This window comes from Mauremys mutica, chromosome 10 (genome assembly GCF_020497125.1).
Source record: "Mauremys mutica isolate MM-2020 ecotype Southern chromosome 10, ASM2049712v1, whole genome shotgun sequence".
Taxonomy (NCBI): domain Eukaryota; kingdom Metazoa; phylum Chordata; order Testudines; family Geoemydidae; genus Mauremys; species Mauremys mutica.
In genome coordinates, this window is record NC_059081.1 from 8,124,691 (window position 1) to 8,137,269 (window position 12,579).

General features: G+C 41.8%; 1 protein-coding gene across 3 annotated transcripts in view; it reads left to right on the plus strand.

Moving 5' to 3' along the window:
• PTPN4 (protein tyrosine phosphatase non-receptor type 4) overlaps window positions 1-12,579 on the plus strand; it is a 191,822-nt gene that overhangs the window by 98,691 nt on the left and 80,552 nt on the right. For all 3 annotated transcript variants that reach the window (XM_045031786.1, XM_045031784.1, XM_045031785.1), the window contains one exon: window positions 199-287. In XM_045031786.1, the coding sequence (XP_044887721.1) occupies window positions 199-287 (89 nt within the window). The remainder of the gene's footprint in view (window positions 1-198; window positions 288-12,579) is intronic.

The window sequence follows — 12,579 nt, forward strand, 5'->3', positions numbered from 1 at the left end:
AGGAACTGTACCATTAAATGTTCATTGCATTAAAAACTTGCCCCAATAGGTTAATTAAGATATGATTTTGGGATGGGTGGGTGGGTGTGTGTGAGGGGGGGGGGGATGTAGATGATCATATATAAAATATATATGGGTTTCTACAATATATATTGTAATTGTTTTGTTTTGAAACTATTGTTTTGTTCTCTTTTAAAGGATCAAAGTAACAATGAAATTATGATTGGAGTGATGTCAGGAGGAATACTAATTTATAAGAACAGGGTACGAATTAACACCTTTCTGTGGTAAGGAAAACTTTTCAGCAAATGCTTTTTTGTTTATTATTTCAAAATATGTTCTTCAAATTAATACAAGCAGCTTCGTAATGATAAAACGACCTAAAATTATTCATTATTTGTACCTCAGGTATAGTGAGTGACTTCATATACTGTGCACTGGATACAGCATGTGGATGTTTTTATGAATGAGGACTTTCCTTCTAAAAACTTTTTAGGCTATACTGTTAAATGTTTGTAGTGCATAACATAGTTTCATCACAGTTTTCCTGCAGGAATTTGGAAACTTATGTAGTGTTCAATAAGATTGTGTAGCCAGGGTCAGTGTCATGGAAATTAAAAAATTACTTTTCTCTCTGAGAAACGTTATGGCTATGTTGGATTCTTAGTGTAAATATTTGTACTAGAACTTAGAACTACAATCTTGATCAATAATAAATGATCATGACTGTTTTTTCTGTTTCTTCTTTTGTGGTTAAGCTATACTGAGTATTAAAAATGTAAATTATTGGCATGGTGCAGCACTTGAGAATATTCAAGGAGGAGTGTTTGTTAGTATGTTTCTCTCCATCCATAGGTGGTATAGCCATCTTCACTTTAGGGAGAAGATAAAGTAAGAGCATTTGTTGAGGAAAATGCAATAATCATTTCCCTTAAATATATTGCATTTTTAAGATTTTCTGTCCTGTTACCTTTAACTCCAAATTTTAAATAAGAATTGCCATATTTCAGAGGTGCTCAAAATTGTACCTACTGGGATGCCCTGTTCCACATAGCAATATGGGAAAAGAAGGGTAGTAATGAACCCCAAGTTGAGAACGCATGTCTTATTGGATCCAGACCTTTGCCCCACCATGCCTGGCATCTTGACTCTGTGCCACATAGCTTATGCTTCAGAGGAAAAGAAAAAAAATCCTTATAATTTCATCGAAGAAGCAAGGCTGTATGTAGAGACCTACTGGAAGTGAAGACTAGACATGAACCTAATTGAAAAACACATGACATTGTTATCTTAATAAGAACAGGAGTACTTGCGGCACCTTAGAGACTAACAAATTTATTTCAGCATAAGCTTTCGTGAGCAACAGCTCACTTCTTCGGATGCATAGAATGGAACACACAGAAAGGAGATATTTATACATACAGAGAACATGAAAAGGTGGAAGTATGCATACCAACACGAAGAGTCTAATCAATTGAGATGAGCTATCATCAGCAGGAGAAAAAAAACTTTTGAAGTGATAATTAAGATGACCCATAGAAGGTGTGAGGAGAACTTAACATAGGGAAATAGATTCAATTAGTGTAATGGCCCAACCATTCCCAGTCTCTGTTTAGGCCTGAGTTAATTGTGTCTAATTTGCATATTAATTCAAGTTCAGCAGTCTCTCTTTGGAGTCTGTTTTTGAAGTTTTTTTGTTGCAAAATTGCCACCTTCAAGTCTGTCACTGAGTGGTTAGAGAGGTTGAAGTGTTCTCCCACTGGTTTTTGAATATTATGATTCCTGATGTCAGATTTGTGTCCATTTATTCTTTTGCGTAGAGACTGTCCGGTTTGGCCAATGTACATGGCAGAGGGGCATTGCTGGCACATGATGGCATATATCACGTTGGTAGATGTGCAGGTGAACGAGCCACCAACCGCACACCATACAACATAAACACTAACCCAGGAACCTATCCTTGCAACAAAGCCCGATGCCAGCTCTGTCCACATATCTATTCAAGTGACACCATCATAGGACCTAATCACATCAGCCACACCATCAGGGGCTCGTTCACCTGCACATCTACCAACGTGATATATGCCATCATGTGCCAGCAATGCCCCTCTGCCATGTACATTGGCTGACTCCACTATGTCTAATGTATATTCAGTAGGGGTTTCTCCCCTCTTCCTTATTTGTATTTTCTCATCCTACTAATAGTGTTACTTCCCTACATAATGAGTGATGTGAATATAAGTACATTAAGAATGTAATAAATTCATATATTATTGTATGAGAGAAATGGATCCAGTAAATTATCGAGGTCTCTGGACAATTTATTCCCAACTAGTCTAGTTTTACAACTAACATTTCTAAACCTGCTTTTGGTGATAGTCATTTTTCTGGAAGTGACGTTATTATGTGAATATTAATGTCATATTCCAAGTAGGATGTTTGATCTCAAATACAAATCAAATCCAAATTTTCCAAAGGGTGAAATTCCACCTCTCATCACTAACCAAAAATCAAGGGTATGTCTGCATTACGAAATAAGGTCAAATTTATGGAAGTTGGTTTTTTAGAAATCGTTTTTATAGTTGATTTTGTGTCCCCACACAAAATACTCTAAGTGCATTAAATCGGTGGACTGTGTCCACAGTACCAAGGCTAGCGTCGACTTCCGGAGCGTTGCGCTGTGGGTAGCTATCCCACAGTTCCCGCAGTCTCCGCTGCCCATTGGAATTCTGGGTTGAGATCCCAATGCCTAAATGGTGCAAAAACAGTGTCGTGGGTGGTTCTGGGTACATGTCATCAGGCCCCCCTCTCCTTCCCTCCCTCCGTGAAAGCAATGGCAGACAATCATTTCGCGCCTTTTTTCCTGGGCTACCTTTGCGGATGCTATACTCTCATATGCTCAGCTCACCATCCCCATACGTCTCCTAGGTGCTGGCAGACGTGGGACTGCATTGCTACACAGCAGCAGCTCATTGCCTTTTGGCAGTAGACAGTGCATTACGATTGGTAGCCATTGTCATCATATTCCTGGGTGCTCTTTTAGCCGACCTCGGTGAGATCGGTCGGTCGCCTTGGCAGACATGGGAGTGACTCAGCCAGGTCATTCCCATCTTCTGCCAAGCACCCAGGAGATGACGATGACTAGCAGTCCAACTGCACCGTCTTCTGGCAAGCAGCCAGGAGTTGATGATGGCTAGCAATCGTAATGCAGCATCTTCTGCCGAGCACCCAGGAGATGACGATGGCTTGCAGTTGTACTGCACTGTCTGCTGCCAGCCTAAGTTGTAAAAGATAGATGGATCAAAACAAGAAATTGACCCGATTTGTTTTGTGAAATCAACGGCCTGCTAAACCCAGGGTTTTGAATTCAATCTTTGAGGGGGCCATTCTGTGTGACAGTTATTTGTGTTTCTCCTTGATGCAAAACCACCCCTTTTGTTCATTTTAATTCCCTGTAAGCCATGTTGTCAGTTGCCCCTCCCTCCATCAGAGCAACAGCAGACCATTGTTTCGCGCAAAATCAGGCGAGGAGGTGACGGCAGCGCAGTGATGAGAGGGACATGGTCATAGACTTCTCACAAAGTACGGGCCAGGCAATGTGCCCCAGCAATATGCATATCATGCTGATGAGTTCTGCATGATGAGTTGCTACAAATATGCTGGCCAAACAGGAAAAGAAATTCAAAAGTTCGTGGGCCTTTTCCTGTCTACCTGGCCAGTGCATCTGAGTTGAGAGCGCTGTCCAGAGCGGTCCCAATGGAGCACTCTGGGATAGCTCCTGGAGGCCAATACCGTCAAATTGTGTCCACACTATCCCAAATTCGACCCTGCAAGGCCGATTTCAGCGCTAATCCCCTCGTCGGAGGTGCAGTAAAGAAATGGATTTAAAGAGCCCTTTAAGTCGGAAAAAAGGCCTTTGTTGTGTGGATGGGCCCAGGGTTAAATCGAGGTAACACTGCTAAATTTGACCTAAAGTCATAGTGTAGACCAGGCCCAAGAGAGTGGTATTTTAGCTCTGTAGGCCTAACATGTTCAGGGTGGGAGACTTTTTTTATTTTCTTGTGAAAGAAATTACTTTTTAAGGAAAACTTTTGGTGGTGTTGATTCAGTAAGTAACATCCTTCTTTTGGAGTCAGTAGTAAACAAAGTCCTGTGACACACATTTTTTCTTTAGTATTTATTAATAAACAAACCCCATTCCCAAAGGGTAGTTATCAGTGGTTGACAGTCATGCTGGAAGGACATAATGAGTGGGGTCCTGCAGAAATCAGTCTGGATCCAGTTATGTTCAATATCTTCATCAATGATTTAGATAATGGCATAGAGAGTACACTTACAAAGTTTGTGGATGATACCAAGCTGGGAGGGGTGCTAAGTGCTTTGGAGGATAGGATTATACTGTAGTTCAAAATGATTTGGACAAACTGGTGAAATGGTCTGAAGTAAATAAGATGAAATTCAATAAGGACAAATGCAAAGTACTCCCCTTAGGAAGGAACAATTAGTTGCACACATACAAAATGGGAAATGACTGCCTAGGAAGAAGTACTGCAGAAAGGGATTTGGGGGTCATAGTGCACCGCAAACTAAATATGAGTCAACAGTGTAACACTATTTCAAAGAAAGCGAAAATCATTTTGGATGTGTTAGCAGGAGTGTTGCAAGGAAGACACAAGAAGTAATTCTTCCACTCTACAAAGCGCTGATTAAGCCTCAACTGGAGCATTGTGTCCAGTTCTGGGCACCACATTTCAGAAAAAAAGTGGATGGATTGGAGAAAGTCCAGAGAAGAGCAACAAAAATGATTAAAGGTTTAGAAAACATGACCTATGAGGGAAGATTGAAAAAATTAGGTTTGTTTAGTCTGGAAAAGAGAAGACTGGGACGGGACATAACAGTTTTCAAGTACATAAAAGGTGGTTACAAGGAGGAGGGAGAAAAATTGTTCTTAACCTCTGAGGATAGGACAAGAAGCAATGGGCTTAAATTGCAGAAAGAGAGATTTAGGTTGGACATTAGGATAAATTTCTTAACTGTCAGGATGGTGAAGCACTGGAATAAATTGCCTAGAGAGGTTGTGTAACCTCCATCAGTGGAGATTTTTAAGAGCAGGTTACACAGACACCTGTCAGGGTTGGTCTAGATAATACTTAGTGCTGCCATGAGTGCAGGGGACTGGACTAGATGACCTCTCGAGGTCCTTTCCACTCCTATGATTGTACGATTGCACTAGGAGAATGGGGCAGATTAAATTTTTTTCTTTTATGTTTGGATAGATGATTGAACAATATTTTTCAAAGTTAGCAGAGATTGTCATGTGAGATTGTCACGGATGCCAATCACTTTTCTGCTGCAATAGTTTCTCTTATGGCTCTTCAACAACTTTTGTTCATCTAACAGTCACCTTTGTGATCTCTAATGTCTTCCCCCCCCCATCCAAACACCCCTCCTTTCCATACTGATGGACCTTTTCTGTGATGCCTGCCAATTGCTTCCTGATTCAGTTGTGCATACCACGTTTTAAGAATAGCCAGCCATCACTACTGAAGAAAAACTGGATTAGTGCTCAGATTTGAAGTGTAGTATATAATTGCACACACAAAACTAGGTTTAAAGAATAAGTATACCAAGTCAAGCACTCAGAAGTTAGGAAATACCATAACTAAGGTTGCTTATACAACCTTAATTCAGCTCCTTTATGTGTATGCATTATGATACAACTGAGTCTGAGCCTCTAGATCGACTACACAGACGTCTGCCTCTTGAGCTAATGGAGTAACTGAGAGCAGTAGTAGGTTGTCATCCTCTGTGTGGACTAGCACTAAAAGAGGATAGGACACTTTGCCAGTGGTTTTCACAGTTGTTTACTGAAAGCAGAAGAATGGTCAGACTCAGGAATTTTGGATTCCATTCCAAGCTCTGGAGGGGGAATGTGCTTTAGTAGGCCCACACTTTTCTGACCAGCTCCCTCCAAGCTGCCTCTGGCCCATTCCTGTCTCTTTCCCAACCCTGGATCCTTGTTCCAGATCCATTCTCTTTATCTACCCAGTGTCTGTTTCCACTACTCAGACATCTCATCCCAGTCCCACTCTCCTTAGCTAGCCAGTCCCAGTATCCCCTTCCAGGCTTGCTGGCCAAATCCCAATCTCTCCCCCTTCCTATACCCAGTCCCTGTCTCCTTGCCTAGCCAGTAAATTATTGCGTATGTACAATGAAAGTGATAATTAAGGTACATTTCTTTTTGAAGCCACAGATTGCTGTGAATATTCCTACTTCATATCATTTGCATCCTGAAGATTTCTGATCCAGACTTGTTTAGTTTGATTTTGCCTTCTAATGTGTCTAAAATACTCAACAGATATGAGCAGGGAAGTTAGCATTTGTCTAAGTGAGAGAGAGGGATATTGCAGAAACTGAGATGTGAGATGAGGAGAGCTTGGACAAGTCTTAGCTGTGGGAATGTATAAAGGCTGTATCTTAGAGACCTTATGTGAAAATCTGAAAGATTTAGATACTGCCTGGAGGTGAGGACCTATAAGGAAGTCCAGGTGAAAAAGAGGTTGAGGTTATGGGTCCGAGCGACAGGCAACAGGCTGGTATTTTCCACGGTGATCAAGAGAAGGTGTAGCGATGAAAGGAAGGTTTGTCTCTAGTCCTGTTGCCTTTCTTCTTCCTTCTGATTCCTCTGCTCTTCCAGTGATACCAGTGCTGATACCACCTTTGTTTCCTCCCACCTTTTCATGCTCTCTGTATGTGTATATATCCTCAATATATGTTCCATTCCATGCATCCGAAGAAGTGGGCTGTAGCCCACGAAAGCTTATGCTCAAATAAATTTGTTAGTCTCTAAGGTGCCACAAGTAGTCCTGTTCTTTTTGCGGATACAGACTAACACGGCTGCTACTCTGAAACCTTTGTTTCCTCTGTTACTCTTGCTTCTGTAACACCATATTTGCATTAAATGCCCTTCCAAACCGTTCACGAAGCCACTATACTCATTCACATACTTCCTAGCATTTCTGTTCTGTAATGTCACCTTATAGTTAGTGCTACAAAAAGTGAAATAATAGGCACACATATGCATGGAAAAAATATTGGAACCATTAAGTGGTTTACATCTTTAAACTGAGTAAATGTATTCTTAGTGTAAACCATGGCCTACTTTATCTTTCTTCCCTTTTAGCTAATTAGTCTCACCAGTTGTCACTCTAAAATGTAGATTGCAATCTTTGATTATGAACCCTTTTTCTGGTTTCGCCCAGTGGTCTAGCATGTTCGGTGTGCTGTAAAAATAAATCATTAACAGAATTTTTTACCAAGTTCCAATCATATCTGTACAATTTTACTGAAGGCAATGGGAATGCATAGGTATCACTGAAGGCATAATTTGAAGGCAGTGAGTATTGTACAGGTGTAATTGACTGCAGAATTTGGCCCTCAAATTACTACTGGTGATGTTGCACAAAAAAGAAAATATTAATTTGACTTTAGAGCCCAAGTTGACTTTGCAGAAGTTGGCACTTACCAAAAATAAAATCTCTTTACATGTTAACGTAGCACACTTTATATAGAAATATTGTAGCAAAATAAACTAGAACTTCATAATGCTTCTTGTATTCATTTTTTAGAATAGAACTTTTCTTTAAGTGTAACATAGTTGTATCTTTCTTAATGTGCATATTTTGGGAAGATGTTCTGATTGCAATTGATGCTTGTTGCTACTTAAAGCTGTTGCAGTACTTAATTTTGTAGGAGTCACTGCAGTGCAGACTTAGATTATGTACACCACAGAAGAAATTATTTACTTCAATTTGAAGATTCCAAATAAAAGGAATAATTCAAATAAGTCATATTAGCTGTTTTAGGTTTGGTAATTGTAAACTGGTTACTAATCCCAGTGTTTGTAGTTCATTTTTCTGGGAGTTGCTAGAATCATTTTGTAACTAATGCAGGTATTTTGAGTGGCTGAGGTACATAATTGGGCCTCTTTAGTGAGCAAAAAACGTTGAAAATGTTTTTATTGGCGCGCTGAATATTCTGCTTTGAACTAATTTTCTCACTCTAAGAATCCCACGGTAGTGTAATTGCCTATTTAAAGTCAGAAGTCAGCTATTCCTACTTTAAAAATCTGAAAGCAGTTATACAATAAATTGGCATGTTAATATTTTACAGGAGCTATATTGTTTGCATAATGCTAAAAATCTTTGCTTATGTTTTTCTTGAAGCTTATAATATGCTGCCGACAGTGCTTCATATTTAGTTTTACATATAGTTTATATTGCTTGCTTTTAAAGTTCAGTAACTTACTAGATAAATAAAATTTTATCCTTTAATGGTGTGTATAGTTCTTAAAATTCATAATGTTTTAATCCTTACTTGTGGGAAATAGTATGAAACATTTAAAAATGCACAAGGAGCCTGTGTAAATACCTTTGCTCTTCCTGGGAGGTAACATTTCCATAGGTGGATTGCTTGGGTGTGTGGGTTATTATCCAGTCTTCCCTGGGATGTGATTGCTTCACGGAGGGATTGAGGATTTGGGTGGGTATATTGCCATCTAAACCTCTGTGACAGGGGAGAGCATTGAAGAAGGTAGACATGGGAGGGGTTGATAGTGTTGTTTTTAACCATTTGTCCTTGGGATAGAAAATACTTAGCTAGGAATACCATATGAGAATCTGGGGTCGAGATAGACTGTGAAGGCTTTTAGTTCCTTGTTCCCTGTCCAGGTTGGCAGAACAAGACTAGATAGATGATGTGCAGAGAAAAGGCCATTAAATATGATGCTACTGGCAATGCCCAAAGTTTCAGGAATTGTAGTTATTGCCAGTTGTTACTGGTGTAGGGACTGCTTTTCAGTCTGTGCTGTTGAATGCAAGGTCATTGGCTAATATAGTAGTTATTAAAAGTGATTTAATTAGGAAAGAATCATATGGCTTTTGCAGAGACTTGGCTGTTTGAGGCAGTGGGTCCTTGGTTAGCCCAGATCAGCAGTTCTCAAACTTCATTGCACTGTGACCCCCTTCTGACGACAAAAATTATTGCACGACCCCAAGAAGGGGGATCAAATCCTGAGCACAACCCCTGCCGCCCCAGCGGGGCTGTATGGGAGGTGGGAGGCTGAAACCCAAGTGTGAGGGCTTTATCCCTGAATAGGGGGACAGCAACCTGAGCCCTGCCACTCAGGGCTGTAGCCGAAGCCTGGGCCCCACCGCCCAGGGCTGAAGCCTTCAGGCTTTGGCATCAGTCCCAGGCAGTGGGGCTCGGGCTTCGGCTTCTGCCCTGGGCCTGCGCCTGCGCAAGTCTAATGCCAGCTCTGGTGATCCCAGTAAAACGGGGTTGTGACCCACTTTCGGGTTACAACCCACAGTCTGAGAATCACTGGCCCAGATTATTCCAACTAGGTACTGTATAGCATGTATCATAAGGCTATCAAAATGGTGTGGCACTACTGATTGTATATTATTCACAGTTCAGGGGGTCTCCTAAAATTAGAACTGATACAGCATATCCACTTTATGTGTGAATTTTAGGATTCATCAGTATTGTGAGGAGATCTGCATATGTGTACAGATGATCTTGCTACACCAAAAAGAACCTCCTTGAGTTGATGCAAACCTGATCTATTTATGTGTCTCCTCCCCTGCAAGTCATAGTATTATCTGAGTGCCTGTGGATTGTTTTCTGCAGTATCATTTGAAGTCTCTTAATTTGTTCTAAATTCTGAGTAATTTGAATATGCACTTGGAGGATGAATTCTATAGGTTATAGTTGGTCACACTCTGTATCTTGATTTTGAGGCTAGGATTAGAGATAAGGAAGGTGTGTGTGTGTGCGCGCGCATGTGTTGCAGGCTAAAGAAACGATTATCTTTGTCAATGATCCTTCTTTTCTCCTTCCTCACGATTTCCCATTGTATTTAGTTGACTTGCAACTGATGAAGCAAAAGGCTAGATATCAGTCTCCTGGTCTGAGTTCTATCAATTGCTGCATAATGAGATTTTGAAATCTTATACCATGCCTGTGGCAGAAGGATGCAGAAAAGTTTTTCACATCTACCATCAGCAAAGTCACAGTCAGCGGAACTGTTTTTTTGTGGTTAATAACATGATTAATCCAGGCTGCAGTCAGTGATGGAGTGAGATTTCCCCTCACTTTGTTCACCAGTGTCTGGATTTGCTGATCTTGTTTTCAGAGATTTTTCCTGGGGTGAAGGAGTACGGAAGGTTGTGATGGGCTTAATTGTTTTTTATGTTGAATATGCTTAGAGATCAAAAAATGCATACATGGCAAAGTCTAAATACACTTGATTATGTTTGTAATGCTTTGTGCGCTTGCTAGCCAGTTACCGGGCATGGACTTTATCCTAAGTTTATAAAGCTAGTGTTAGCAGCAAAGAATCCTGTGGCACCTTATAGACTAACAGACGTTTTGCAGCATGAGCTTTCGTGGGTGAATACCCACTTCTTCGGATGCCAGTGTTGCACCTCAATAACGTTATTAGCAATTTATTTTATTACTTAAGAGTAAATGGGTGGTGGTCATTTTCCTTTGACCTCAGTTATATCACAAAGCTGGAGAAAGAGGTGAAGCAGAACTTGGCAAGTGTAATCAGGGAAACAGTTCCATAGCTGGCATGCTGGTGAAAGTTCAAGGTGACTTTGAGCCACTTGTCAAGATTCTGTCACCAAATTAAATAGAGGATTGGGATGATTTCCTGACCCTGGTGCTTTTCACTTCATTTTTGAATATTGCTCCATCGTCCCTGACAGACACGGCTTATCTCTGGACCTCATTTTTAAAAAAAAATCTTCTCAGGAGTAAATTTTATTGCCTTTTCAATGGAGCAAATTGTGCTGGATGGCAAGTATTTTCAGAAGCGCCCAGAGGAGTACAGCCTGGCACCCATTAGATCAGGGGTGGGCAAACATTTTGGCCCGAGGGCCACATCTGAGAATAGAAATTGTATGGTGGGCCATGAATGCTCACAAAATTGGGGTTGGGGTGCAGGAGGGGGTGAGGGCTCTGATTGGAGGTGCAGGCCCTGGGGTGGAGCCAGAAATAGAAGTTCAGGGTGTGGGAGTGGTCTTGGGGCTGTGGGGGGGGGAGGGCTCCAGCTGGGGGTGTTGGCTCTGGGGCGGGGCTGGGGATGAGGGGCTTGGGGTGCAGGAGGGTGCTCCAGGCTGGGATCGAGGGGTTCAGAGGGCGGGAGGGGAATCAGGGCTGGGGCAGGTGGTTGGGGCATGAGGAGAGGCTCAGGGGTGCAGGCTCTGGGCAGCGCTTACCTCGAGTGGCTCCTGGAAGCAGCGGCATGTCCCTTCTCCAGCTCCTACGCGGAGGCGCGGTCAGGCAGCTCTGCATGCTGCCTCATCCGCAGGCACCACCCCTGCATGCTGCCCCATCCGCAGGCTTCGCCTCTGCAGCTCCCATTGGAGTGCCCGAGGGGGCCATTGGAGTGCATAGGAGCTGGAGGGGGGCCATGCCACTGCTTCCGGGAGCCATGTGGAGTGGCCCCCAACCCTGCTTTCTGGCTGGAGCGCCGGAGTGGGGCAAGCCCCAGCCCCTGCTCCGCAGCGGGAGCTCGAGGGCTTTAGTTTGCCCACCCCTGCATTAGATCATTGCCATCTTCTTCAAATTACAGAAGTTGAAAGTTGTCGTCATACCCCATATAATTTTGATTTAACAAAATACAGTATGCATTCCAGTTAATAAGTACACTTCATACAGGTTTGTTTACCCAGTGATAGTGCTTCCTTGCTTGGTTTTATGGAAAAGTTCTTGTTCAAAAGGACAACAAACACTTAGATTTCCCAGTCCCTTACTCTTTGTCTTACTTACACCTGTGGTATGGGCTTTTTCATAGACCTAGTGGGAAGGTGACTCTTATTGAAATGATGACAGGACATCAGTGGGTTACTATGGGAGCACATTGAAGAAACTTCACTTAACATAACTGCATAAACTGACTATTTTTGTATTTATTCTTATAATAGACATTGATTTAGTTCTGACCATAGCTGCCTGGAATTATATAAGATATCGTCGTTATATAACTGACCGTAGCATTTTGTCAGAATGAGCAACTCGTATAGAACAAGGTGGCAGCACTTGTCAAAGAATACACTTGACCTTGGGTTCCTGTGCTATAATTGACTTTACTAGATAAATATCAGAGGGGTAGCCGTGTTAGTCTGGTTCTGTAGAAGCAGCAAAGAATCCTGTGGCACCTTATAGACTAACAGACGTTTTGCAGCATGAGCTTTCGTGGGTGAATACCCACTTCGGATGCAAGTCTTGCATCCGAAGAAGTGGGTATTCACCCACGAAAGCTCATGCTGCAAAACGTCTGTTAGTCTATAAGGTGCCACAGGATTCTTTGCTGCTTCTACTAGATAAAGGGACTTCTTCAGCAACAAGGAAGCAGACTCCATTCCATAGGTCACAGGAAGTTGCTTTAACAGAACAGCAGAAAATCTCTTAAAGTAGTCTAAAGTAGTAAAACACAGCAGGCTGTATTGTAATGAGAACTCCAACTTTCAGATGTTACCATTATTTCAGAAAGCTGCTCTGGCATGGATA